The 27,817-nt window shown below is 46.5% G+C and overlaps 1 protein-coding gene across 3 annotated transcripts in view; it reads left to right on the top strand.

Moving 5' to 3' along the window:
• CREBL2 (cAMP responsive element binding protein like 2) overlaps positions 1-22,815 on the top strand; it is a 357,999-nt gene extending 335,184 nt beyond the window's left edge. For all 3 annotated transcript variants that reach the window (XM_069628705.1, XM_069628707.1, XM_069628706.1), the window contains one exon: positions 20,888-22,815. Coding sequence is in view for 1 of the 3 variants with exons in the window: in XM_069628707.1 (XP_069484808.1) it covers positions 20,888-20,889 (2 nt within the window). In the remaining 2 variants the exon portion in view is untranslated. The remainder of the gene's footprint in view (positions 1-20,887) is intronic.
• The last annotated feature ends 5,002 nt before the right edge of the window (positions 22,816-27,817 follow it).

The raw sequence follows: 27,817 nt of genomic DNA, 5'->3' as shown, positions 1-27,817 counted from the left end.
ATTAGCAATCCATTGTCGGCAATATGAAGCCATGCCTATTATGGCTCTGACTCCTTTTTGTGTCTTTGGAATAGGCATACAAGAAATACTTTCTATGCGTTCTGGCGTTGGTCTTCTCCCTCCTTTCAAAAGTAGGTAGCCCAAATAAGCTACCTCCTTTTGATTATACTGAAATTTCTTCAAACTAGCTTTATGGCCATGTGCCGCTAGGTGTGACAGTAGTAATACAGTGCTTTCTTTACAAATCTCCTCTTTGTCTGCAGCTAGCAATAAATCGTCTATGTATTGCAAAAGTACACAACCCACGGGTAATTCCAGCATGTCTAGCTGTTCTTTTAATGCTCTACTGTAAATATTGGACTTTCCGTATAACCTTGCGGAATCCGCGTAAATGTAAATGATCGTCCTCCTAATGTGAACGCGAACAAATATCTACTGTCCTTGTCCACTGGAATACTAAAGAATGCATTTTTCTAATCTATTACACTAAAATATTCTGCTGAAACAGGTATCATTGTCAATATTGTAGTGACGTCTGGCACTAGAGGAAATTGCGGATTTACTACCTTAATTCAATGCGCGTAGATCAATTATGAAACTATATGGTACCTCATTACCTCCTTTTTTATAAACCGGAAGAATCGGGCTGTTGTATGTACTACCTGTGATTTCCTCTATTACCCCTAATTTCACCAAATCGGTAACAATACTCTTCAATCCTTTCTCACCTTCAACGGAAATTTTGTATTGGGGTATTCGCGGTAGGGTAACACCTTCTTTTAAAATAATCTTTACTGGCTCTATCTTCAAACATCCCACATCGTTGTCATGGATTGCCCATATACAGGTTGGTACTTTACTTTGTTCCCCTGGTAACGCTTTGGACATGAATTCTGACACGGGCATCGTGTGGCCATATCGTTAGAAACACTCCGTCTGCCGTGCAATGTATAACAGAACCTAGTTTTTTCAACAAATTTAATCCCAACAAATTTTCTGTTAAAAGGAAAGGACAATAATCGGTAAATGGTCCTATGGTAACTGGGACTGGTTTGGACACTGGGTTTATGACTGGTGTACCTGCGAACCCTACGGAAATATTATTTTGCCCTGACAGTGGTATATTCGGAACCCAGTAATGGTCTATTGAACACTTCTGTGCTCCTGTATCTACAAGAAAGCAGTGCTCCTCATTCCCGACTCTCATTTCTACGTAGGGTCCTCTCTGATTCACGGGAATAGACACTGGTTCCGACCCCTGTCCTGGGCTGCCATATTGGGGAAATAACACATTGTCCGATGTGTAATCATTACTATTACTGTAATACGTGTTTGGCTGTGTATCGAAAACATTTCCACTCTTCCCTCTATTTCCCCCACTCTGATTTCCATATTGTTGATTTTGCGGTCCCTGACTGGTTTGGGGCATTTTGGTTTTGGCCTTGGTTTTGATTACCTCCGTTATTAAGATGCTGCTGCATACTATTCCTATTTGGTCCATTCAGTCCTGGGTGTCATCTATGCGGTCTCCTCTGACAAGACCCATTTCTATTCTGTAGATGTGGGCATTGTGCTCGCCAATGTCCTTCCTCTTTACAATTCGGCCCCACTGTTCCCCCCCATGCATATTTGAACTACTCCTTCCTTGTGCGTTCCCTCGCCCTCTATTATGTCCTACTACTTGCTGCAATTGTACCTGTTTTCTAATTAGACATTCCTTCAAGTCTGCCCCCACCTGTTTTAGCAACGATAATTCGTTCACCATCTCCTTCTGCCCCGGCGATGGTAACTGCTGCCGTTTATTATGCGACCCCTTTTCCCCTTTCCCAGGTCTCCCGATATCCCTACTCCTGTACGCAGGTGTAGTAAACATTTTGACAGGTGTAGTAAACATTTCAACATAATCATTATCTAATTCATCTTTAAGCTCAAAAAGTCTATACACATGTTCTCTCACTTCTTCATCCCTCTCCATACAGCGTGCTAATGCATTCAAATCTAACAATCGCTGCAGTGGTAATTTCCCAATTAGCTGTTTCCATCTCTCCACCAAATATTCACCCATGCATTCCAACACTACCTGACTTTCGTTGCTTCTACGAAAGTCATATATCGAAGCCAATGTTGCCGTCCCATCATTCCCGTCTATGTACATCACTGCCTGTTGCTGCAATTCCACCTTCCTTTCCTTGCTGATTGCGCTGCGGGTTACCCTTGTGCACTCCCGTCGGTCAGTCCCGCCTCTTGCACCCGTAGTTTCAACTTCAACCCCGGGAGGAACGGACAGTACCGAGTCTGTGTCTGAGGCGGGAGGTGCGGATGGGACAGTGGGAACAGCGAGTGTCTGTTGTGGGCCTGGTTGGCTAGTAGGAAGTGTTACGTGCACGGTCTGTGGCTGTGGGAGGGCTTGAGCTACTGGAGGGGGAGATTGGGCTACGGGCGGGGTCTGGGCAATAGCTACTGACGTCTTACTTCTGATCTTGGGCCTTGTTTTGTATGGGTCAATATATTTCTATCAATTCATCTGCCATGTGTAATTCTCGCTGTGGGTATATCTTTTCTATATTCAACTGGTCACGCATGCCTGCCCTTAGACTCTCCGTCCACTCCTCCTCTTCTTTTTCTTCCGCTACCTCACCTTTTGATTTATGCCTGCGCGCATGCTTTGCTCTGCTTTTAAATCGGAGCATTGCTTCCTTTCTCCAGTCTTTAATAGTTTCAAATGCTGCGGGACGCGCTTTCTTTCTTATCAACACCCTTTCCAAGTTATCTATCCTCGCCATCTCAAAACTACCATTAATCGGCCCCTGATGGTCTTGTTGCTTTCTGGTTTGCCTATGCCAAGTCACACAGAATATTATCGCACCCACTCCATACTTCACATACATCTCATACGCCGGCGTTCCCCCAGGTGGTACAATTTGCCCATTTTCCAAAGATTGTCTACCACAGCGGAAAAACCCAGCTAAGGTGGACAATACCCCAGGCATGTTTCAACCTTCCCCCTGGTTAATCAACCTTACCTAGGGCGTTTGATTTTGCAAAGTCAACTCGCAACCAATATCAGGATGCTTTGAATCGGGGAATGACTCACAAATCAAGTCATCTGTATACTGACGCACCAAAGGATGTCGTGTCTACGTTTCTTGGCTTCTGCCTCGTTTCGGGACCCTCGCCTCCTTGTCCTCTAGCCAGGCACGTAGATCAGGGATCAGATGTGTGCAGATCTGCAAAGGAGTCTCTCCACTTTTACAGGGCGCCCCGAACACCTCTTGATCCCGGCTCGATCGTCCCGTCCTCGCCGTTCTCTGCCTTTCTCAATTATGTTATGCGAAGGAACAAGTGGGGGAGGGTCCCTATTCGGGCGCCATCTTGAAAGGGGCCCCTAGGGGACCCTGACGTCTGTGGAAACAAGGCGGGTCACCACACACGATAGAGACACCAGACACAAGGTTGTATTCCCAAAGCTAGGGTTTTATTGCAAAGCAAAAGTCTCAGTTGGCCAACTCGGTCTCACGCCCCGCGACGTGTATCTCTAGACCTCGAGAGACGCAAGAGAGTGAATTACATACATCAGTTACATATATACAAAATGCATATCAAACAATCAGCTATGACATGTTTAACATCCCTCTTTATTGGGTTTCTTTGAACTTGGTGTGATGATGGACCTCTCCGACCACTATGACACCTTCAAACATCTATTCTAGTAACAATTTGCAATTTGTGAGTGCGTAGGCATCTTTCAGTTATTGAATAGAACACGGCGCTTCTGTTCTTGGAAGCAAACTACATACGGGGGGAATTGCATTCCGGACCTTGCTATCCATCAGGTGCTATTTGCGTCCTGGGAGCCGACATGCTCTTAGCGGGGCTCAGTTAGAATAATACCGCTAAAGGCTTGAATTATGCTTTTCTAACATATTCTACCATATAACGAGACTGGCTGGCAGCTGTGAAATGATTAAATGCCCTGCAGCTCTGCTTCAAGGCTACATTAAGGAGGGAGCCGGGCATTCTTCCTGGCGCTGCCTACGTTTGTGTTTCAGCGAACTCTTGTTATCCTCTCGGCCCTGTGGCTTTGTCCTTTTCACATACAGACAACAATGTTCCACAGTCGAGCAGTGTAAGCGGAAAATATACTGCGAAGCAATAGGAACAGAAAGCAATGAGCAATGGTTAAAAAACAAAATGGCGATTCTTGTTACATCAAAATGGCCGTCCATTGGCAAACTCGAAAACCTATATTCTGTGTATCGTGCATGAGACGGTTGGTCCACGGCCACCAAAATGCATTTGCGGTCTCAAAGTAGAGGTATCCGTATTTCTAGACTGACGCACCTGCTACTGGTGCCAGTAACTTCTACACATATAAGACCTACGAGTGCAATCTCAAAACACAATAACCAAGACCCCACAGCCGTCTTCCTGTCCTACTTCTGACAATGGGTCGGTCTTCTCTTAAATAACTGCCCTTCGGGGCGAGACACCTTCTTCTATGCCCTCGACACAGGATAACGTGTTTACTTGTGTGTTTTTTAATACTTTTCTTTTTTCAAAACTCAACTCGATACCCCTGCTCTGAGTGTAAGGTGTCCCCTTCCGTAACCCTGGCTACAGGTTAACTCTCATAAATGAACACTTTTGCGAATGGATTGTGTCCTCCCACATATTCCTCATCTTTGATATATGTATCTCGCAACCTTTGCTGCTTCAGAAAAAAGTTTTCTTCTTGGCAGAGGGCGCTGTGCATGATCGGGCGTCTATGTCCCTCGAGGGCTGCCGTTAAGTGTCAACGTCACATCGTAAATATCTTGTGCCACGCCCGTTGGCTTCATTTACGTTTTTCTGAAAGCTTTTGCTTCAAGTACTAGATTAGATCGCTAAATCGCAATTCTATCGCCAATAAATCATCCATGCCTGATAGTAAGGAGGATTTGGCATTCACATTGTTCTTGACTAGTATTGGCAATCCCCCAGAGGCTCTGCCTACAGTGCCCCGTTTAGCTTCATTTGTATAGGAAGTGTAATAACCATTGATGTTCAAGTGTCGTTCTCATAGTTTCTTGAATCATAGGTATGAGATTTGAGCCTCGGTACTAGGGAATTCAGCTTTGCAAATAGATTATTGTAGCCACACAAGTTCCATGATTGAATGGAAATATTATTCTGGGTACGATTTAAGAGTGACTTTTTGCAACTGTACAAGATTGTTCATCAATGGTGTCAACCACGTCCAATCGTTGATAGAACTGTCGAAGAAAAATGCGCGAATAACTCCAGATTTTCTATGGGATCGTGGCATTGGATGATGCCTCCGAAGAAATAAGTTTGTTGGCGGGTATATCAGCAGCAACAAATGCAAGTGCATCTGCTTTGTAACCAAATAGATGGGGCGTGAAGCCCCACTGAGCCAAATCTGCACTGTGATCCCATAGTAGCTTCATCACCGTAAAGGATTGCAAACCACAATCATGCGGTAGTTATTAACGTGTAAAGTTATTCATTCAATGTCTTCCAAAATAATCATTTGCAATAATGGATACTTTTAAACGGTGAGGGCCATTTATTGTGAAATCACTGATCCAGACCATAATGTTTAGAAGATCAGACGATAATTGTAAAGAACCAGGTTCGTTTGCAGACTTGTTTTCAATTTGCTTTGTTGCCTCACAAGAGCAGTTTACTCTTTGGTTCAATCTCGGGGAGAGGACAGTGCGTGTCACCTGCTCCCTGTAACCCAGAGTGTGTCCTGTGGTTGCGTTTGGGGCGGTATTGATGGAAGAGGTGGACTACCTTTGTGAACAACCTGTGGTGTGCAGACATCCTGAGGGATGTCATTTTTAACTGAGGAAGGAGTGTCCCCATTTAAATTGCTTTTATCAACCATTGCTTTGGTTGCACTGGCTTTGGCCGTCCTATTAGCAGTTCGAGGATAGAAGTTAAGTAGTTGCGTCTGTTTGATTTTAATATCCTTAAGTGTTCTGGAACCTGAAACGCATTGATAGACTGCACTGCTTCAGCGTGTCCTTTTGGTATCTGCTTATTAGTCGGTATAACATTGCCAGCTGCAGTGATATTCGCTGCAATGGATCCTTGATGAGATGTGTGCTCTTTGTCTGGCAGTAAATTCCTTCATATCTAAGTGAGATTTTGATTCTTCATTTAGTTGAGTTAAGTCAATAATCTGTCAACATGTGAGAGATAAGATAATGTTTTGATGTTTGAATTATGGCCATTGATTTTTGCACAGTGCTCCCTTTTTTTTCTATTTGGTTATGAAGATTTTGCCTATTGGTTCGTCTCTTTAGAGCTTTTGCGACAGCATGCCTCATTCTACAGGAGTATTGACAAGGCGTGGCTTCAAGGTCTTGTTGCTGAAGTGAACTGTTCTCAACTTCACCAGCAGGAGGATCTATAACAACATTGTCATCTTTCAAGTCTGTTAAGGGTTTTGGACCATCAGGAGTTACGCATTTCATCTTGGGTACCTGCCCAATTTGATTATTCTCTGCATGGTGTAAACTGCACTCTTTGATATTGCTCTTGTAAGTGCTTTATGTGCAGCAGAATATCGGTGATCTGTTGTGCATTCTGGGTTACCGCATGCGTAAGCATCTTAAGCGAGCTCTATGTCCCACTGTCCTTAGGATGAATTTATGGAGAGCATCTGCATAAGACTTATCAATAACTGTCTCCACCTTGCTTGGCTCTGCTTGCAAAGCTTTGTTAATATGCCCTACGGTTGTATTGTGGCCTTTATTGACTCCTAACATTGAAGTGTGGTACCCGTTATTTGGGGGTTCCTGATGATGAATGTTATGTTCATATGCATACATGAAACCCTATGTAGTTTCCCTGTAATATCTGAAATTGACCTTGATTTTCCTTAGCTTGAGGTGAGTTAGTTTGTGTCATTTGTCCAACAGGTTTAGAATGCGTGTTATAACTGGAAACAAACATTCTTCAGATTTGTCCGTTTCAGAGGGGGGAAAAGTGGGACTGTTTAAGGTGTGATTCTTAGGAGCTGCTCTTTGTTGTGAATGAGATATAGGTTCACATGGCAGGTGCGTATGGGTACTTTTACCTTTTATTATGATCTTTAAATTGCAATGAATCTAATAAAGAGCAGTGTGGATGGGTAGAGTTAAACAAATGCTGTTCCCTAGGAAGTGTTTCTTGTTGTGTATTGAAATCTGGACACCTGGGAAATGGTGGATTAAACAAACTAACTTCATCTATGTTTGGGGTTAGAAGGGAGATAGGCGTCGCCGGGCCAAGCGATACTCTTATGCACTTACCCAGCTCAGCTTGGACTGCAAGGGCTAGGATAAAGACATCAGAGATGTGATTATTAAACCGTTCAGATGCAAGAGCGTGTCTGGGTTAATTTGAAATATGAATCGAGTTAAGATGGACTTCTTTAAAGTCCTGTGCATCTTCCACCTCATTCAGTGAATAGTTTGTAGTTGTGCCCTGAGGGCAGGGCGGAGTGTGTGATTGCACAATAATAGTTGTCATGGCGTCGGCTTGAGCATAATTTCTTCGTCCTGCCCTACTTGAGGTAATTCAGATACCGATGACCCTGTGCGGGACTGTAGGAGGCAAGGAGATTTGGGTATTAGGCTCTGGCACTGCATGTGAACAGATGAGGGAGGAAGGGAGGTTTTCACCACCTCCATCTCAGTATCATTTTCCGGTCTAATCACGCGCTTGCCACTGCATAATCCCCTGACCATTGTGATATTTGGGCAGATTGAAGCGTAGTCGGTCTTCGCCTTACATATTTTATTGTGCACTAATACTAGCACGACCAGTGCGGTCTGGCAAAAGAGCTTACTTTAAAGAAGGGCTGTGACTGTCCCAAATGGATTGTGTCAAAATGGATTGTGTCCTCCCACGTATTCCTCTTCTTAGATATCCTGTCTACCAGCTTTGCTGCTTCTTTTCTGAAGGAACATTCAGTCGAAAGAACGTTACAGTTGGTAAGTAACTTGTTCATCTGTTTGCTTATAAAGCCTAGCCCAAAGACAGTCACAATTCATGAAAAACAAATTATAGAGCTATGCAATACAAGCTTTTCCGTATAGTGCACATACCTCTGTGCGACGCGGGGCACCGACACCGGGAGCACCAGTACTGTCCGTCGTTCACCTGCTAGCACTGCAGCCAAAGACCGTCGCCACTGCAAAACGAACGCAAATGGAAACAGTCAGCCAATGTGGTGGACTCGGCGTTGGTGGCCCGACGCCTCCCAGAGCCGAACAGGCTCAACAGGCACTTCCGGGGGTGGACGTGCAGGGGCGCGTGCCCGTGCCTGAAATGGGAAGAGTGCCGAATGGGGGCAGACCCACAACATAACTAAAAGGTGAAGAAAAAAATGCAAAATTAAGTAGTCCCTTTACGTTAAATTTCAGTATGTAATGGGAAAGTCCAAGCAAAGGGGGAAGCTTGACTGATGCCAAGTCTCCGTAAATAAACGCACCGTCGTAGTGCAAGTTCAACAGTTAGGTTGAGCCGTGGTAGGAAGCGCACAGCGGTCCCTCCAGGCTTTCTCACAGGCACTTATGGAGGCACTTCCGGGGGCGCCTGTGGTACTCGTGCCACAGCTTCGTAGATTACAAGGACTTCCTGCAGGTGATTGGGGGAGGGGGAGGTCTGCTTTTAGACAACCCGATAATCTTTTCTAAAGATGTGACTGATCTGTATGCAAATTCTTATTACAGGCTTGTAACAGTAGTTTGGTTTATCAGGCTATAACTACCTTAAAGATGGAGGTCAAACGGAAGATCATGGCTTTACTTTTCTATGGCAATTCCCAATAAATCTTATCCCCATAGCCCGTCATCTAATGTGAACTGAAGATTGAGACAGACATTCTGAATGAAAATAGTTGGCTTGGAACAAAACCAAACTGCTTTCCCTTTCGTTTGTCTGCAAACTGAATTTCTCTCAAAAAAGGAACACCTCTTCTGAGCACATGAACTGATTCAGCAGCAATACCGTCAGAGGCTGCTTCAGTAGATGAGAGGAAAAGGTGAGAAGCTGCCGCCCGCAGAAGCAAGAAAGCTTCAATCTCCCTATAACCACCGGACTATCAACAGGGTGGGAAATCAGACTGGATGATCAATACTGTACTGAACGGATACATTTTTGTTTGTGTACTCTCCACCAAATAACCCTGCAAAAGCAGGGATAACTGCATCATTGAAGAGATGCCTTTGTATAGCGGTTCATACTGTTGTAGAAAGTTGCTATATGAGGAGAACCCAACAAATTGAGGAACAGCGCTCTACTATTTCCAAATGGCCTTTGACCAAATGAGACCATTCTGAACCTCAAATTGGCCAACAAATGGATAGAAATTGAAATCTGGAATGCCGTTTCTTCAGATCTCCCAAAATCTGAAGCAATGATATTGGATGTGTACTCTGTAGACTGACAGGATGCATATTTTCATGTCCCCATAGCAAGAAATCGAGGTAGGTTTCTCAGGATCCTGGTGAACGGTGCTGACTAACAGTACAAAGTTATGGCATTTACTACTTCCCGGAGCCCATCCGGATGTGGCTGGGCCCATGGATGCCCCTCCCCCATGAAGAAGGCAAGGTGCAAGTCCCGCTGGGGGGGGGATGTCCAGAAGGTTGGCCCGCAATGCATGCTGTCCCTCTAGTGCTCACTTAGCGGGGCCATTACCCATTGACCAGCACCCCCCAACTCAGGGTATAAGTCATGCAATAGTTACACATAACTAAGAATCGCAAGGACAAATGGTGTATATTTGGAAACAAAAGATCACATTTATTGGAGTCATACAGCATTTTATGGGACGGTCACAGCCCTAAGTGAATTCACATCTCCTTAGACTTCTAAGGTAGCCTTTGGTTATGTCGGGCTTTTCATGGTCTTCTAGTTCTCGGGGATGCGTGTCACTTCCAGTTAGCAGAGTAGTGGACGTCTGCCTCTGATTGCAAATTGTCAAGCAGTAATTCTTCGGGACCACTGAATCTCGTTGACTAGTCTCAACTGTCCCTAAAGGTCTCTGTGTCAGTCGTCCGAATTTGGCTTCAGTGCAGCCATCTCATCCACAGCTTGGACCGCCCCGTAACTCTGCCATGCTTTGGGGGTTCCCTCCTACCCCCTGCTGTTCTCAATGCCCCACAAACTGAAATGTATACTTGCCAAGGAATCTAGCTGCAACCTGCCTTCAGAAATACCCCTAGTATCGCTGTGAGTAAGCGAGAATTCCCCTTGCTGTGAAATGCACCCCAACAGCATCGTAGTGGGAAGGGCGCAAACTCGAGCAATAGTATCTAATGAATCCCAAGCCCTCAACATTTGTAAATTTTTCAATCCCTCGGTTCAACCTACTTCTAATTTGACTGCATTTTCGTGGCCTTTCATTGAAAATCTGAAATAGCTGTGTGTATTTACGTCCTGCTCCCTAATTTGACTGAATTTTGTGGCCTTTCATTGAAAATCGAAATTAGCTGTGTATTTACATTTGTAATGTATTTACATGTGTAACTTTATTTCTTTGTCTTTGCTACTTCTAAGCTTCCTGTGAGATTAGTTCAGAACTGTGCTGGGCAGTGCAGTCACCCCTCTCCTTTCAACTTCCCTTTGTCACCCTAATGGCACTCACCATCTCTCCTATCTTCTCTAATTGCTAGTCTCGCCTATACCCACCCCCCCCAATAAGGCTGGAATGAAAAAGCACAAAAGACATCTTGCATACAAACCCTGGCCTTCCCATCGCAGACACCTACATCAGCGCAACCTCCAGAGATGTCTTCACAGATATCCTCTTCTCTGTCCCCTCTCCAAATCTTTGGACACCTCATCTCTACTATCGCTCCTTTCACTTCCTCTCCTATTAACAGTGTTCAAGTCGGAAGTTCTCTTGGCTGGCTTTTCATCCTCATGCTGCATTGTTAATGTCTACCACACTGGCACTATCCTGGTTCTGGGTCCTCAACCCAACCTTCTACTGTTTGTCCGGATCCTGCCTTCCCTCATCAACTTTCTTCCTTCTGCTGCCTCTTGCCTCACTGCCCCCCTCCCCCTTCTGACCGGAGTACCACGCCCCTGTACTCCACCTCAGAAAACCTTCAAAGGCAGATACTGCCTCCACCTGGCACCCCTTAACGCCTGCTCTGCCAACAAACACTGCTGACCTCTGCCGACTTGGTTCAATGCCAACCCAGCCACTGCTTTTGATTCCCTCCTCGTCGGCTTCAAGATCATTTCCAAACCTCAACCTCACTGTGCTGGCGGTGGGGTCGCCAATCTATCCTGTGTGGGTTCCTTCTTACATTGTACTCACCCAACTCTATACTTCCTTCGAGAGCCTGGTCTCCAAGTTGGTCATCTCTTCCTTGTCCACTCTAACCATTGCTACCATCTACCGGCCTCCAAGCGCCACCACCCGGTTCCTTTCTGAATGGGCTGATTTATGCTCCTCCTTTCTGCCACTTCAACCTCCTCTTGGGTGACTTCAACATCCAATTGGATGCTTCTGCCTCAGCATCCTCTCTTTTCATTGACCCCTGTGTGTCTCTCTCCATCCTCCCCTCCGGCCCACCCACTCGGCTGGACGCCATTATCCACCCCGACCTCTCGCTTGCTCCCCCTCTGGTCACCCCTCTCTCCTGGACAGACCATGCTCGCCTCTCCTCCCACCTGGGTCCCTTCGGCCCTCCTACCGCACCCACAAAAACCCTGCCAACCTCATTCTCAAACATTCACCCGATGAAACGAGTGTCAGATGCTGCCTTTTGCCTCTACCTTCATTCCCCCTCCCCCCTTAACCTCAGGCTCTCAGCGATCTTTACTCGCCAATCACCAGCATCCTTGACTTCCTGACATCCTTGCCCCAGTCATGAGTATCCGCCTGAAACCTGGATCTCCATTGTGCGCCCACTATTGAAAAAGCCTTCGACAGACCCTACCTGTCCATCCAACTACTGCCCCATTTCAATCATCCTGTTTCTGGGGAAACTGCTGGAAAAGCTAGCCCTGCACAAACTCAACTCGCACACTGAACTTGCCGGTGATCTCCACAATCCTCAATCTGGATTCAGAGCATCCAGAGGCACGGAAACTGCTCTTCTGAGCACCCGTGAAGAACTTTTCGCATCTGTGGACTCTACAACTCCCCTGCTGTTCTCATTCTACTGGATCTCTTACGATTCCATCCTCATACAAAGGCTACATGATACCATTGGTATCTCAGAACGAGCACTGGAATGGCTGACTTCTTTCCTAACTGACCGCTCTTCCAATGTCATCTGGGGCACCTTCTCTTTCCTTCTCCACCTGTGGTGTCCCCCAGGTATCTATCCTCTCGCCTTGGCTCTTTAACATCTACCTTGCACAGTTGGCATGCCTCGTCTCCTTCTGCAACTTCCAGTATTATGCAGACGACACACAACTCTTTTTCAAACTTCCTGCTGGCCCTCTTGCACATTCCATCATCCCTGACTGCTCGTCTGCCATCCAGGCCTGGTGCGCTTCCAATGAGGCCTGCCTCGATGCCAGCAAAACTGAGGTCCTTCCCATTGGGATCCCTGCTCCCTCTTTCTTCCCTTCTCTGGCCATCCACCTTGGGCTCTCCCCCTGCTCCTTCTTCTGAAGCTAGAAACCTTGGAGTCCTCTTTAACCCCTCTTTTATCGTTCCTCCCTCACAAGTAGGACATTGCCAAGAAGTCCCACTTCCAACTCTTTCTTCTCAAAGGAATTCTCCCATTTCTCACTTTCCCCCAGAAGCTCGATGTTTCCAGAGCCCTGGTTCTCTCTAGGCTGGACTATTGCAACAGCCTCCTCCTCAATCTACCTTCTTCCACTCTGCGTCCCCTTCAGCTAATCCAGAATAGAGCAGCAAGACTTATCCTAGGCCTTAATCCCAGGAACCGCATCTCTCCTGCCCTAAAAAGCCTCCATTGGCTCCTGGTTGCTGCACAGATCAAATTCAAATCCCTCTGCATCATCCACAAGGCTGTCTGGTGACCGGGACCACTCTATCTGCAACTCTTATCCAAATACTCTCCTTCTCAACCTCTTCGCTCCTTTAGCACCAACTCTGTTTGTAAAGCATTTCGTTAAACGGAGAGCAGGAGGCCGCGTGCTTTCCTCAGCTGGATCCCTCCTCTGGAACAGCCTCCCCTCCTGCTGCATCTTGAGCAGGACCTTTCTGAAGTTCGAAAACACCTACACTCTCCTCCTTTCCTCATCCTTCCCCTCCCTCTGCGAATTCCACAGTTGCTGTGATTGGTGACTTGGACGCGTATGCATCCTCAGATGCTGGGTAGATTGGGTGTGAATGGTCAGGGGCTCAGTCTTCCTTCAGCACTTGTCTTGGCACACCCTCTGCACTGGAGATGCGCACTTTCCACCCAACACGGCTTCTGGCTGCTTAGCACTTACCAAACCTTGCACTTAATCTGAGGCTCGCCCTCGAGCATGGTCACCACAGCACCTTCCCCACTGCCCTCTTCCTTCCTGCACTTACACGTTCTGAAGACTCAAAAGGAAAAGTAGGCTCGGCCGTCCCTCCCCCCCCCCCCTTTTTTTGTTTTGTATTTAATTGTACTGCTATCCCATGTTCCCTCCCTGGTGCCTTGTGGGCGCTTTGAAACATAATTTCTGATGCTTGTTAATCAGCGTAGGGTCACAAGCTGTGCATATAGTCTGACATCTAGTGATAATCGCTGAGTATTGCATCTCTTTCGAGGTTCAAAAGGGGATTCGACATGGGCGTGCTTGTAACACTATCCCTAATGTGACGCGTTCTGCACCCAAAATCCCTCACGTGTCGAGGTCCCTTAAGTTGTTTTTTCCGCCCAACCAGCTGGTCGCCATATGCGGAGCTCGTAAGAGATATATTGCAAAAAACATATAACTTCTTTGTCCCACGACCGTTGGTCGTTTAGTCTTTGACCTTCTTCGATGGCTACTGTGGACCCCTATGCCGGAGAAGCCTATGACTTTCGGCGACTGGTACTTTGGCCGATGCTGTCGACCGCGTAGCCTCAGCCCTCTGGCCAGGCGTATATAGTAGGGAGAGTGGGGCCCTGGGGTTTGATTATTTAAGAATGCATTTCTGTTTCCCCTCTTTTCCCTTCTTGTCTGGCTGCCACCCTTTACCTCTACTATGGAGAGGACTCCATTTAAGTTCTATCCATTCTATAGTGGAAAGTACCCGTGGAAGGACACTCGCCGAAAGTGTGACAAGTGTTTGCCTCATGATCTTAACTAGCAATCCTGCAGGTCTTGCCAACTTTTTCATCCGAAGAAACTAAAAGATTGGCGGGCGAAGCAGTGGGCGGCCTACACCATGCAGCAGACCGAGATTTGTCCCCCACCTCCATCAGCGCAGGCGCCTCGAGTGACAAGGATACTAGCGGCAGTCATGGCTCCGATTTGGAAGCCATAGACCTTTCTGCGGAACCCTCTGGTTCCCAGTTGCCTGTGTCCAGCCCGACAGGCAGGCCAACGGTACTGCTATGGGGAGACTACATCCTGGCGACAGGGGCACACCGGCACAACAGAAAGAAAAGCACACAAACCCATAGACTCCCTCGACGGACATGTCTAGGAAGCAACAGTCATCAACAGACCCACCGAAGGTTTCGACGGCGGCTACTGAGCTTCACGATCGGCCGCCCTCCCCGCATCTGCTGTCGCGGCATGCGTCCGAGCATTCTCAACATAAGGGCGCCTCTGTTAAATAACACACAAGCGTCGACGCACCGACTGAGGGCATGCCAGCGGCAAAGGTTGCGGTGGCCCCGAAAACCTGGACGACGCAGACAGGCGTCTCAATCCCCCCCAAAATCCACCAAAGCTATGCAAGAGTCTTGCTAACGTTATTTCAGCATTGAATAAGCTGAAATGGCCACCCCCCAGGATATTCAGAAGGCTCCCAGTCCCTCCTCTAAGACTTTAGCTGACAAGGCCCCTCCTTCTCAGGACCCCTTCTCTCCTCAAGAGCCTTTACCGCCTCCTGACGCCTCTGGTTCATCCCAATGGAACAGAGGTTTGAGACCTAAATGAACAAACTGTCAGTTTGTAGACTTCTGACACATTTTTTACCCTTAAGAGACCTAGGGAGGAGGATACCTGCCCTAGTTTCCCCAAAGTGCAAAAACTCTCCACCCAAACCACAACGGAAGAGGTTTGTGAATTCTCAGAACCTGAAGAGGTCTATGAGGATCTCTATTGCCAACAAGATAATCCCTTTGGGCAGGACACACCTGACTCTTGTCCCTATTGGGGCCAAGATCAGCCTGTAGATGAAGCACCTTGGCTTTCCCCCACTCCCAACGCCTGACCCTGATGCCCTTTGTCTTGATCCTCCCTCCTCGCCTCTAAAGAGACAAGCTTCACCTGTTGACGACCAAATGGCATTTAATGCAATCCTCAAAAGGGCTGCAGAACACTTCCAGATTGCCAAGCAGGAAGTTGCACAAGATACTGACTTTGTGAAGGAGAAACCGCCCGCAGGTCAGTCTATACCCCTGTTGAGTTGCATCAAAAAAGCGCAATGCACCTTCTTTGCTAACCCCTTCGCTGACAAGGGCCGCTCGGGTCGAAAAACTGTTCCGCCCATCCCCTTCAGATCTGTTCTGCATCCGGTGGCATGCCACTCCAGATTCCCTTGTAGTTAATACTACCAGAAAGAGGGCCAGTGGTGCCTTTGTCCACTTTAGAACAGCCCCTAGACAAAGACTATAGAAAGCGGTACGCCCTCGGAAAACGCATCACCACTTCAGCGGCATACTTCACGACTATTGCTAATAACCCTACACTCTTTGCAGGCTATAGTGATGTTCAGTGGAATTTACTTCAGGAGGGTCTCAGGAAGTCACAGAACTGGTACGATCATGCCTGATGGCGGTTGTCTCAGAAGGGAAACAGGTCTCCCATAACATCCTAAAGAACACTCTGGATGCAGCTTAGACAGTGGGCGGACCTTGGCTCAGGGTACTCTTCTTAAAAGGCACGCCTGGTTTATGAACTCGGATTTTAAGCCGGAAACCCAGGCCTCACAGATAAACCAGTGGAAGACCCATTTTTTTGGGGAAAGCAGTGGATGTTGCCTTAGAAACAGTGAAAAAGAGGCACGAGACTCAAATCTCTTAACCAAATCACTGCTCGCCCTTCTCAACAGCGGGGTGGAAACTCTCGCTGCACCTTTCGAGGGCAATCTTTTTCCCGTTCCTCAAATAATCAGTATGGAACAGGGGGTTCACCATGGTCCTTCTGACAAAGAGCACCTGGCACCGATCAATACCAGCAGAGGGGTCAGCGAAGAGGCAAGGGCAGGAGTAGGAACTCCACCCCAAGAGGCTCCCACACCTCTGCTCAGAAATGACTCTCCAGTCCGGGTCCCCTCCCATACCTCCCCGGTTGGGGGATGTTTAACATCTTTTCTTCATGCATGGGAGGGAGTCACTTCAGACCAGTGGGTGCTGAAGACCATAGCCCACGGTTACTGTCGAGTTCCACCGGCCACCTCGACATCGTCCACCAGCATCCAGGCGCCTGTCACCAGCACACTTGCAGATTCTACTGGAATAAGTGCAATTCCTTCAAGAAAAGGGCGCCATAGAAGCTGTCCTGATTCATCAGGTAAACAAGCATATTTATTCAGTGTACTTCCTTGTGCTCAAAAAGGATCTCACCATGCGCCCTGTGTTAGACTTACCCCCAGCAAACAAATTTGTCAAGCCACAAAGGTTCAGAATGACAAAATTGTATGAAGTAATCCTACTGTTTTTAGAGCTGGTCATAATAGCTTGTGCAGGCTTCAGGGTTTCATCACTCCGGGGGTTCGTTTGTGTGGCCTGATTAAATTGCTGATTAAATTGCTCCTTATACGAGCTAGTTTGAACAGCCTTATCCGATTTGGCTACCTCGATCACATTGATATGCTTACAGGATTCATTTATTAGGGGGTCAACGTTCGCTCTTGAAGAGAGTAAGTCCACTGCCCAATTCTTAAGAGAATCTGCCAGTAGATTCAGATCAAAAGGGCTTGAGCATAAAAGCAGTCCCTTAGCTATGCTGGCTATTAGATCAGGCCAATGAGCATGGTCCGGTGATTCTGTTTGCGGAGAGGTGCATCTGACTCCCACTTGTGGTGGGGTGTTGCGGAGTGTACAATGATCCTGTTGTCACCTGGATGATTCTTGGAACCTTCCAGGGCCCCTAGGGCCACGGGGATGAGGTCATGCTTCGTGCAGTTCTGGATATAGCTGTTATCAGCTGTAAGGGTGCACTGCAGGAGTATAAGGGCTGTGCAGTTAGGAATTACTGAATGTTTGTCGGGCTCTTGATGTGAAGGTTCTAGGGCTGGATTTTTAGAGAGGCACACTCCTCAGCTTTAAGCATAGGCAGATTGCTCTGCAGTCTGTCTTCTGCGGGAGCTAAGGGAAAAAACCTGAGACCCGATCTCTAATGGATATGGACATTGGATATGAAAGATGCATACTTCATATTTCAATGTTGCCAGTGTATAGAAAGTACTTAAGGTTCATGATGGAGGAAAAGCTTTATCGGTTAAAGGTCCTTCCCTTCAGCATTGCCTCAGCCCCATGAGTGTTTACAAAGGTACTGGCGATAGTAGCTGCTCACCTGTGCAGGTAATCCATTGTAGTCTATCCTTACCTCGACGACTGGCTAATAACAGGGGATTTGTATGGAACATTCCTTTCAAATACCCAGAAGATGGTAGATCTCCTTCAGTCTGGAATTCTCGATCAACGAGAAAAAGTCCAGCCTAGACGGGCAATTTCTGGGGACCAAAGACAGGCTTGTCTTGCCCTCCAATGAGAGGGTTCAAAACATGCTGTTCCAGATCCCTCACTATGTAGCCAATCGCAAGTTGATCGTATGCAAATCCATGCTACTGTTGGGGATGGCTTCCTGCATTTATCTAGTCCCACACACACACGTTTGCGCATGCGCCCCATGCAAGAGTGTCTCTCGAGCCAATTGCGTCAAGCCAGCGGACAATGGGAGGATGTAGTGGTTATTTCTGCAGCCCTCGTTCGCTCTCTGCAGTGGTGGTCATGGGAAAACCTCTTGCAGGGGAAAACCTTCACCACCCCCTCAGTAGAAGCCACTCCCGCCACAGGCGCATCTCTGACTGGGTGGGGCTCACTCCTTCAACAGACGGCGCACAGCATCTGGTCCTCTGCAGTAACATCCAACCACATAAACCTGTTGAACTTGCTAGCAGTGCTCAAGGCCCTGAAGGTTTTTTTTTAAACCCACCTACAGGGAAAGACTGTCCTAGTCCTAACAGACAGCACCACAAACATGTATTATCTGGACAAACAAGGGGGTACACACACTCAAGGGCTATCCAAACTGTCTCAGAACATATGGAAATGAGCTCTCAAACACAAGATGTTCCTCCTGTCGCACCACGTTCCTGGGGAACTCGATCTACTGGCTGACGTGCTCAGCAGAGACTTCCCACTTGCCGTAGAGTACGAGTGGCTGTTGCACGAAGACCTTGTTCTCAATCTCTTTGCAGATTGGGGCTTCCCAGAGATCGACTTGTTCGCAACTCTGGAGAACGCACAATGCCCAGTTTACGCCTCCAGGTACCCGCAGTACTGCTCCAAGGGGAACGGTCTCTGGATAACATGGTCAGGTAAATGTGTCTATGCTTCCCCTCCTGCCCCTCCCCCCAGCCCCCTGACACCCCTACTCAACAAGATAGTGCACAAGATGCACCAGGGACCAGTCGCAATGATTTTGGTGGCCCCTATGTGGGCCCGCCAACCCTGGTTCTCTCCCCTGCGAGGAGGCAACCATGCCCGTACAACATTCTGTCACAGGACAAGGGAGACACACTCCATCCATGTCCGCAAGCACTCAACTTAGCAGCCTGGCTCCTGAGGTCATAGAGATCAGACACCTTCAACTTCCTCAATGATGCATGGACATAATTAGAGAAGCAAGAAAGCCGAACACCAGACATTGCTATTCCAACAAATGGAAACACTTCGTCATCTGGTGCAATTCCAAGAGCATCAATCCCATTGACTGCTCACCAACACATATTGTCCTGTACCTAACTCACCTACTAGATTCCAGTCTGGTTTTCAATTCCCTGAAGGTACTTAGCTGCGCATTCAGCTTACACCACGTCCAAGAAAAGGATTTTGTGGTGGAAAATCCCAGTGATCAAGACCTTTATGGAAGGGGTTACAAGACTTCATCCCCCCTATTTCAAACCCAGCTCCTGGATGGAACCTGAATGTGGTTCTAACGAGACTAATGGGGCCTCCCTTTGAACCTAAATCGGCAATTTCAAAGTGGATCATAAACTGCATCACACTGTGCTACACTCTTGCCAAGAGAGAACTGCCCTTCAATCCTAGAGCGCACTCTACTCGGGGCACTCGGGCTTCCATAGCACTCATTGCAAATGTTCCTCTTGAGTCCATTTGTAAAGCAGCAACCTGGAGTTCTGTACACACCTTTACACAATACTACTGCCTAGATACACACTCTAGGTCTGATTCTCAGGTGGGACACGCGGTAAGAAGACATCCCTTTGCTACTGTTCCTTCACACATCCCACCACCATCTCTGGGTACTGCTTGCCAGTCTATGCACAGAATGTGACTCTAAGCAGATTAACAAGCATCAGAAGACATGCATTACTTACGGTAATAGCATTTCTGATGATTGTATCTGATGGACATCCTGGAGTAGAAGGAACATAAACATCTTACACATCTTTCGCTCTGTACTCACTCACGATAGTCATAAGGCTCCCTCACAGCAGAAAAAACACAATCGGTGGGACCTTGACGCGTGAGGGATTTTGGGTAACTACACGTCACGTTAGGGATAGTGTTACAAGCACGCCCATGACGACGTCCCCTTTCGATCCTTGAAAGAAAGATGCAATACTCTGCGATTACCACTAGATGTCGGACTATGCGCACAGCATGTGAATCTAAGCAAATACAATCATCAGAAATGCTTTTACGGTAAGTAATGCATATCTTATTTCCTATACAAGCGCCTAACAAGCAAACATAAATAAAAATAAAATGAGTCCAAAAAGGGATTTTGCAAACCAATATTGAAATTCTTTGGACAAAATAAATCTTGAAGATGGGCGAAACCGAAGTAGCTTCAACATTCTTTGGCTCTGAAAAGTGGTAGTCCATCCTAAAAAGAGCATTTGAGACTGATGTTTGTCTAATGAGGAGTGTAACGCGCAACAGCAACAAACATGAATCTGTGGGGTTTAACCTACAAATACCCAATGTACTTCTGATCAGTCCCTTGGAACCCAAGTCTTCAAAAAAGGTCCTGTGAAAGCTACACACTATACTAGACTTCCTCCGAAGGTCTTGTCAGGGGGCATAATCTACTACCTAAATTTCTAGTGCCGAGTGGTTGCAACTGACTAGTCCATGAAATAAAAAAGGGGGTGGTCAAAAGATTACACCACACAAAGTTTTGTAATTAGCAAACTATGTCCATGGTTATGATGGCAAATCACATGGCGATGCATGGTTGACAATAATCTGGGTGTTTTGTTGTATTTCCATGGTTGTCACCGCTGCCATTCACATAATCATTATTGATGGCTCACGCACGACCACAAGTAAACACGCTACAACAATCTAATAAGATGTTGTTTTTCTTCCAATGCATAGACAATTAAATAGGTAGGTGGCATATTGATGGCAAGTCATGTTTTCCTTTTTCAGGGTTCTAGTCGTTACTTAAAAACAGAACCTTTTAGACCACCATGTAACTGTAGTGTTGTATTCCTGGCAGTCAGTGCTTCAATGTTTTCATGAGGTGTGATCTTGTTACCAGCCTTTAACCTTTCATTCTTTCTTTGTAGGAAACTTCAGCTGAAATGAGATGCCGCTAATGCTACCTTCCCAGTTCCACAGTCCGGCATGACGAGGAGACTCTAATATAAATCTACAGAACGCTCCTGGCAGCTCATTGCCATGACTTCCCCAGAAGTTGCATTTACACTTTGGGCCCTCGTTGACCATCACATGGCTACAAACTGCTTCTCGGGAGACCTAGCTACATTGGGTAGGAATGAACTGGCCAAGTGTGCCTGCTATGACAGGGTGGCTTCCTAGCGTTAACACGGTTTTGTCCTAAAATGTCCATAATCTTTTGGGGGGGGTATGGACTGCATGACAGGGCTGTCCGCTGCATTTTCCACATTTTTGATTAAAAAAGGAAAGTGGTGGAAGGGCCAAAGACCACCCTTGTGGGGCAGCAGTCCCGCTTTTAAACCTACTTCCTGGCCATGTCTGTTAAGAGATTTTTTTATTTTATTTTTGTAATACTGCTATTTATTGTGTTTTTTGTAACCGAAGACCGAATTAAGGAAGAAAACAAGAATACTTGGGTGTTTTGCAGCAAGTATGTGGGACTTGGTCCCATAGATGCTGGTCCGCACTTTCCCTCTGTGGCCTTGGGCAAGTCACGTTCGCCTTCTGCTTGTCGCTGTATTGAGACTGAGCTCTGTAGAGCAGGAACCACTGTTTTTTTTTTCATTTCATCATGCCAGTTTACTGTTGCCTCAACACAAGGTACTGTTGATACTGCCATTGTTGACTGCTGTCAAAACTATGAGAAGAGCGATGAAGGAAATGGACTATTGCTTGGAATGGCCTTAACTCAACCACCCTAAAGAAAATCTGTTGCTTCAATGTGCTAATTAAGATTTATTTTTTGCTTTCTGCTTTCCATGTACTTTCCTTAACTAGTAAATAATCTTTAGTAAATTATTTCAAGAGACTTCATTTTTCAGTGTGTTCAGCAGAGCAGAGATCTTAAGGAAACGGTTTACAACCCATCTAGCAAATATCAGGATAAGTTGAACCTAGGCCACCACTAATTTTAAGTCTCAAGTACTGAACATTTGAAACTGTTTTTCAGATTGTTAACTTAAAGTTGAGTCTATGCTTTGCTCTTACTTCAGCCTTAATCATTTGTTGGCTCTTCGTTGTATATAATTCAGGTGTGCTAATTATGCTACATGTCTGGCACACTGGTGAGAGTGAGGACAGACTGATGCAGTTATTCGTAATTTGTTCAGCTGTAAATTTGTTTGAAGTCTTGTCTGTATTCACTGCATTAAAAATCAGAATATTCTTCTTAATATTCTCTTTCTTTAGCAGATATGTTGCGTGAGAGGTCTAAATACATGTCTGCCTAAGCTCTGCTGAACCAACATTAATTCCTGTTATCGGCAAAACCATAACCCAAAACTGGACAGTCGGCTTCCTTCATAATTTTGACCAACTCTTTTCCATGTATGCTCAGCCTACAGTGTGTGTGCCTGGATACAGCCAATTACAATAGTCTGCATGCTCAGCTGAAACGATAATGTATCCTGTCCCCTTAAGACCCATCTCTTGTCAAATGCGTGTGCAGCTTGGATCAGTCCATATACCTGTAGCTGACTGCTTAAGCCCTCTTCTCCACAGGCCATTTGGAGGTTGGGGTTTCTCTAGACACATCCATATATCAACATCAGAACCTTTTATTTTTAATTTGTTCATCTGTATTCAGTTAACAACATTCACTTTTAACATTGGCAAGCTGATAAAATGTTTGATCAGGTTGGCTTTGTACAATGTAAGCTTCTGAGATTAGCATCTTAGTATTTCATTGATTGTGAAATAGGCCTTCCTTCGTACAATGTTTTTTTGCTCTGAGAAATGTTGCAAGAAAGATGCATAGTTTTGTATTGGTCACATCACTTTAACTGAAGAATACAATAAAATGATTTAGTTTAACAAACAGAGGTGTTTAATTTCTATTCTCCAGTGGTCTCCAAATGTATAAGTTATGATGCATTCTTGTGACATTGGAGGCTGTTGTAGATTTTGGTGTGCCAAGCATATTAAGTATATTGGAAGTATAGTGTTCCCCAGGTCTACTTCAAATACTTACTGTTGTCACTCAGGGTAGTTTTGGTGCCCCTTCAGTTTACAGACACATCCACTAAGTTTGCTCACCAAAATGACCTGTATGATTTCACTGAAATGTACGCGTTGGCAACAAAAATGGAAAAACAAAACTTCAAAAATAAATATATTTTATACAAAGTCCAAAAGCTTTGCTCACCACTAGCCATTACCTAGTCATATTTGACTCTTGGCAAGTAAACAAAAGGTATGATGTATCTATGTATAGAATTTTGGTGGTGAGTGACTTTTTTATGGCTGTCCAGTAGCTGGCAACTTAATTGTTGCCCCTTTTTTCCTAAATGGACATAAAAAACTAACACCCAAATGGGGAAAAATTACAGAAAATGTAACCAAAAAATGCAGTTCTCTTCTGTTGAAGTTTAGGTGATGAGTTGAAAGGTATTCCCTTCAGCCGCTTCTTTCATTCCAGCGCAGAATCCCTTGGTCATAGAAAAAATGTATGAGCCATGCCTTTTATTGCTCTCTCATTCAACACCACCTAAATTCTTCATTGCCAGCCACCTTCCCTCACTCAACACCTCTCTATTATGCTTTCAGTCAATCTGTGCTCACTGCCGCCCGGTTCTGAGCACTGTTTTCTGTCCAGCCGTAAAGTATTACTATAACATACAGGGCTTCCAGTTTTGTCTCTTATTGCACAAATATTAACTATGTATTCACCCATCTGAATTTGTTTCAAGTTCGAACCAGGATTCAAGGAATTATCTATTTGCACTTGGGTTCGAATTGTGGAATACCGGGAGAAAATTGGCATCAATGGCTTTTGGGCAGTAAATGCAGGTGCAGAAATGGGCAATGCGGACTTGCAAGATTCAATATCCAACTCCGTGTCCATTGATGTCGCTACTTTACTCTTTATGCAATTCTGCCACATTGTTGCCAACAGCTTTGCAATCCCTTTAATTGACTACTCTGGCAACCACTTGTCTGTTTTCTCTTCCCTGCTTTTTGTGCTTCTATGGTGACAGTGAAGATGGAGTTGCACTGCAGGCCTGTTGCTCAGCGGCCATTGGAAAACCATTGTCTTGTGCCCTTTTTTGGCTCTTCCGGGCGGTCTGGGGGCAGACCTGATGCCTCCCAAGCTACCAAGCTGATGAGCTCAGGGGCCTTACCAGGTTGTCCTCAGAAGGATGATCAGGCTCGTCTTCTACCCTCATGGGGTGGGGGGGTAAGGGATCGTTGAGTGCCACCTCCAAGTGTCGTTCCTCTGCTAGATCCCGCACGGCTACTGGCAGAGGTGCCAAGGACCACCAGCCTACCAGAGCTCGCTCTGTAGCCGTTAACCAAGGCGTTACAACTACTGGCCGTCTGGCTAAGGGCTCTGTGCCTTCAAGAGGTATCTCTAAGGTCGACGCTTCTGCTTCAGGTGCAAGACCCAAGCTGCATACTCTCGTGTCTGAGGCCTTTTTTGGCTCGGGGCATTCACACTGTCTGCGGTTCACGAGTGTCGTACCATTTCCAGTACAGTGCTGCCATTCGACCTGAACTCGGCCCCTCGTATCTTCACAAAGTTAATGAATGCACTGGCGGCCATTCTCTGCTTGGAGGACCTTATCTGGATGACTGGTTGGTGAGGGTGGGGTCACCCGAAGGGGTGGTGCACTCCTGCCAGAGCTTAGCAGATACCCTTCATCAGCTGGGGTTTTCCCTCAACCAGAAGAAATCGCTGTTATGCCCATCTCAGGAACTGGTCTTCCTAGGGGTATGTTGAAACACTTCAGTTCATCAGGTGTTCCCCACACCCAAGAGGCTTATGTCCCTCCTCATGGCAGTGGCGCACTTTCTGGCCAGCTCGACCGCCTCGGCATGGTGGTTCCAGCACATTCTAGGCCTGATGGCCTTCTGTGTACTGACTGTACAGCACGCCCGTCTCAAGATGAGGTGCCTCCAGCTCCACCTGGCAGCCAATTGGTATCAGGAGATGGGGTCTCAGTCGGACAGGTGCCCAATTCCACCACTCCTTCTGCTCGTTCTTCGCTGGTGGCTGATGGATGGTAATGTTTCAGTGAGAGCCCCCTTCACCCGACCGGAGCCTACCCTCGTGGTGACAATGGACTCCTCTCTTGTACGTGCCATGCTGCTTGCTATAGAGTCCTGGTTTGTTTTCCATTCTGCATTCCATGTTCTGTGCTTCCATGTTATGTTCTTCCATGCTGCATTAAGGTCCATGTTGTATGTGTTTTATGCTCACAGTAGCAGGAAAACATGTTTAGGTAAGAGCTTTCAGGTTAGGATTAGAGGTTCTGATGGTATGCAGGGTGAGTGGTGAGAGTAGAACAGGATTGGTGATAAATGTGTGTGCTTTTGCTTTCCCTAAACTTGCCCCAAGCCCATTAAACTATGCTACCCTTATTCCTCTTTACGGTTTTCCTTACCTCCCCTTCCCTATCCACAATCTCTCCCTAATCCCTCTTTCCCTCATTCCCCCCTGCCCGCATCGCCCCATTGGCTGCCATGAGGTTACCTGTTTAATACAAAATCCAGGCACCCGTGCCAACCAGAGTGGAAGAGTCGATCTATTCGGCTTCTGTGGTTCGGGGGAGAGTTACTCTCTCCTCCCTTGGTTCTTGACATTAGGCTTGCCTGCCTAAATCCCCTTAACCTACAGGGAGAAGCGGGAAAGGATGAGCAAATCCAAAACAAAACACGCGGACTCCAACACGACAACGTGTGTTAAAATCTGAAGATGGCCTCCAGGGGTGGAGCTAAAGAGGAAGTGTCACGCCATTACGGCACTGTTCTCTCTGGCAGCGCCGCCGGATATACGGAGTGATACGATCCAACACGTCCAAGATGGCCGCTAAAGTCCGTACCATTGCTACAGACAGCGGTATAGACTCTGCACGCTTCCTAGAGACGCAGATGGCTGTTCACATGATCACATATAGAGAAGGAAGTGCTGCCATCCGCCGCGTTGCTACTGCTGATCTCGACGCTCTGTAAATTCGCTTATCATGATCATTCCTCACTGATTTATGTGACTTCTCACTCTCCCTGACCTCTCTGTTTATTCGCCTGCCTATTAGACTTTCTTCTCCTCTCTCGTCTGGGTTTCATATTGGGCTTTGTCTTTTCCCCGACAAGTCATGCGCTCCCGACATTCATTCAGAACTGCCTATACGCTCAACCACCCCAACTCAAGTAAGTTAGCATCCTCCCAAACACCTGTTCTCAAACCTACCTTTCCCTATTACTTTGACTGGAAGATAATTTCTCTTTCTCTAAGCGTGGGCTCGCGTTACTGTTGGAAACCAGAGTTCCTGATCCCTTTATAGTTTCTCAGTAGATTCGACAACATCCACCAGTAAGTGCCAGCCTACTGTCTAATCTGATTTTTTTTTCCTGACTTTCTCCGAACTACTGAATTCTTACCTGTTTTGTCCATACCTGTAGAGAATTCACCTCCATTACGAGCCGTCCATTACACCGAAGATCTCTACTTACCTCAGAGCCTCTCCTGGACCTCCTGTGAGCAGCATCGTCCAGGGTTTTCTTTCCCAGAGGGTTTCCCTGGGGGTTGTGCTTCTTCCCTCATTGGCATATCATTTCCGGTGGGGGGAGAGTAGAACCTTCCAGGGGAACTTTCATTTCGGCATTTGTATCCTTCATGGGAAGCTGCTATCGGATCAGGTTAGTGATATCTTTGAGATTGAATGTTGTCCAAAAGATTAATTTGATATATACCAAAAGTAACAGGACGAGTCATTGGCTGGGGCAGTATGACCCAAAGTGACAGCACTAGGTTATAGACGCGACAAGCAGTTTTAGCTTTTAAAGTGAAACTGCTTTAATATTACTGAGGATTCCCAGCCTGACGATGGGGAATATTCATAAGTATGTGAATCCATGTAAGATACCAATGCTACAGAACAGGAGTTACAGGTGAGTAACTTGTTCCTCCCTCACCAGGGCTATATGCTATCCTTTGGGGCGGAGCCCAGTAGTCCAAGCCCATTCCATCTACTACACTAGAGTCTAATTTCACCATAGAATGGCTTGGAGGTAGAGCTAAAGACCAATATTAAGCGAAGACCTCAGTCTGGGATGAGTTGGTGTAGGAGCTCGAGACAGAAGACGGATGCTGTCTTGGAGTACACTGAAGGAAAGTGCAGGAGGCCTGAATTGAGAGCAGAGCCCAGGTGCCTGAAAGAGATCCAAAAGGTTGGACCACACTGTAGCCTGCGAGCTGGATCAGAGAACCACAGAACCAAACAGGAGTTAAGAGAACTGGAGCTGCTAGTAAGGATTGTGGCCAAAGATAGGAAAGGGGCCATGGAAGAAAGTTGTGCCCAAAGCGGTGAAGAACCTGAATACGAAAGTAAGAGGGCAGCAGGATTGTATTGGCTGTAATGGAGAGGTGTATGACATTGAAGAGTGAGAAAGGGTGTATGCAGGTTAGCAATCGTTGCAGAAGGAGAACGAACAGGAAAGGAGAGACAGAGCTCCTGAATGCAGAGGGTTGACGAGTAGAACAGTACAATAAGGGCAGCTGACAACATCGGTTTAAGATTCAAGGGTAGAGACATTAAAGCAAGAGCCTCGAGGGATAAGGGACTGAGGGACGAGCTAAACTAGATTGTTCCAACAACTGCAGGGTGGGTAGCTAGATACTCCCATTCTGCAAAGCCCCAGTGGTCCCGAGCTACGCCTATGGGAGCTGCCATGCCTGTTGACCAAAGTCTTCACTCCCAGCATTCTGGAGGCTTAGGATTCTCTGACGGGGAGGGAGACTGCATAGTGAGCCATTTTGAGGAATCTCCACCAAACGTAATGACCAGCGGGCCTGTATTAGAAGACCAAAAGGAGGAAAA

This window comes from Ambystoma mexicanum, chromosome 12, assembly GCF_040938575.1.
Source record: "Ambystoma mexicanum isolate Mex_15411 chromosome 12, UKY_AmexF1_1, whole genome shotgun sequence".
NCBI classification, from domain to species: Eukaryota; Metazoa; Chordata; class Amphibia; order Caudata; family Ambystomatidae; genus Ambystoma; species Ambystoma mexicanum.
The sequence above is the reverse complement of the archived record's forward strand: the minus strand, read 5'-3'. Positions and strand labels throughout refer to the sequence as shown.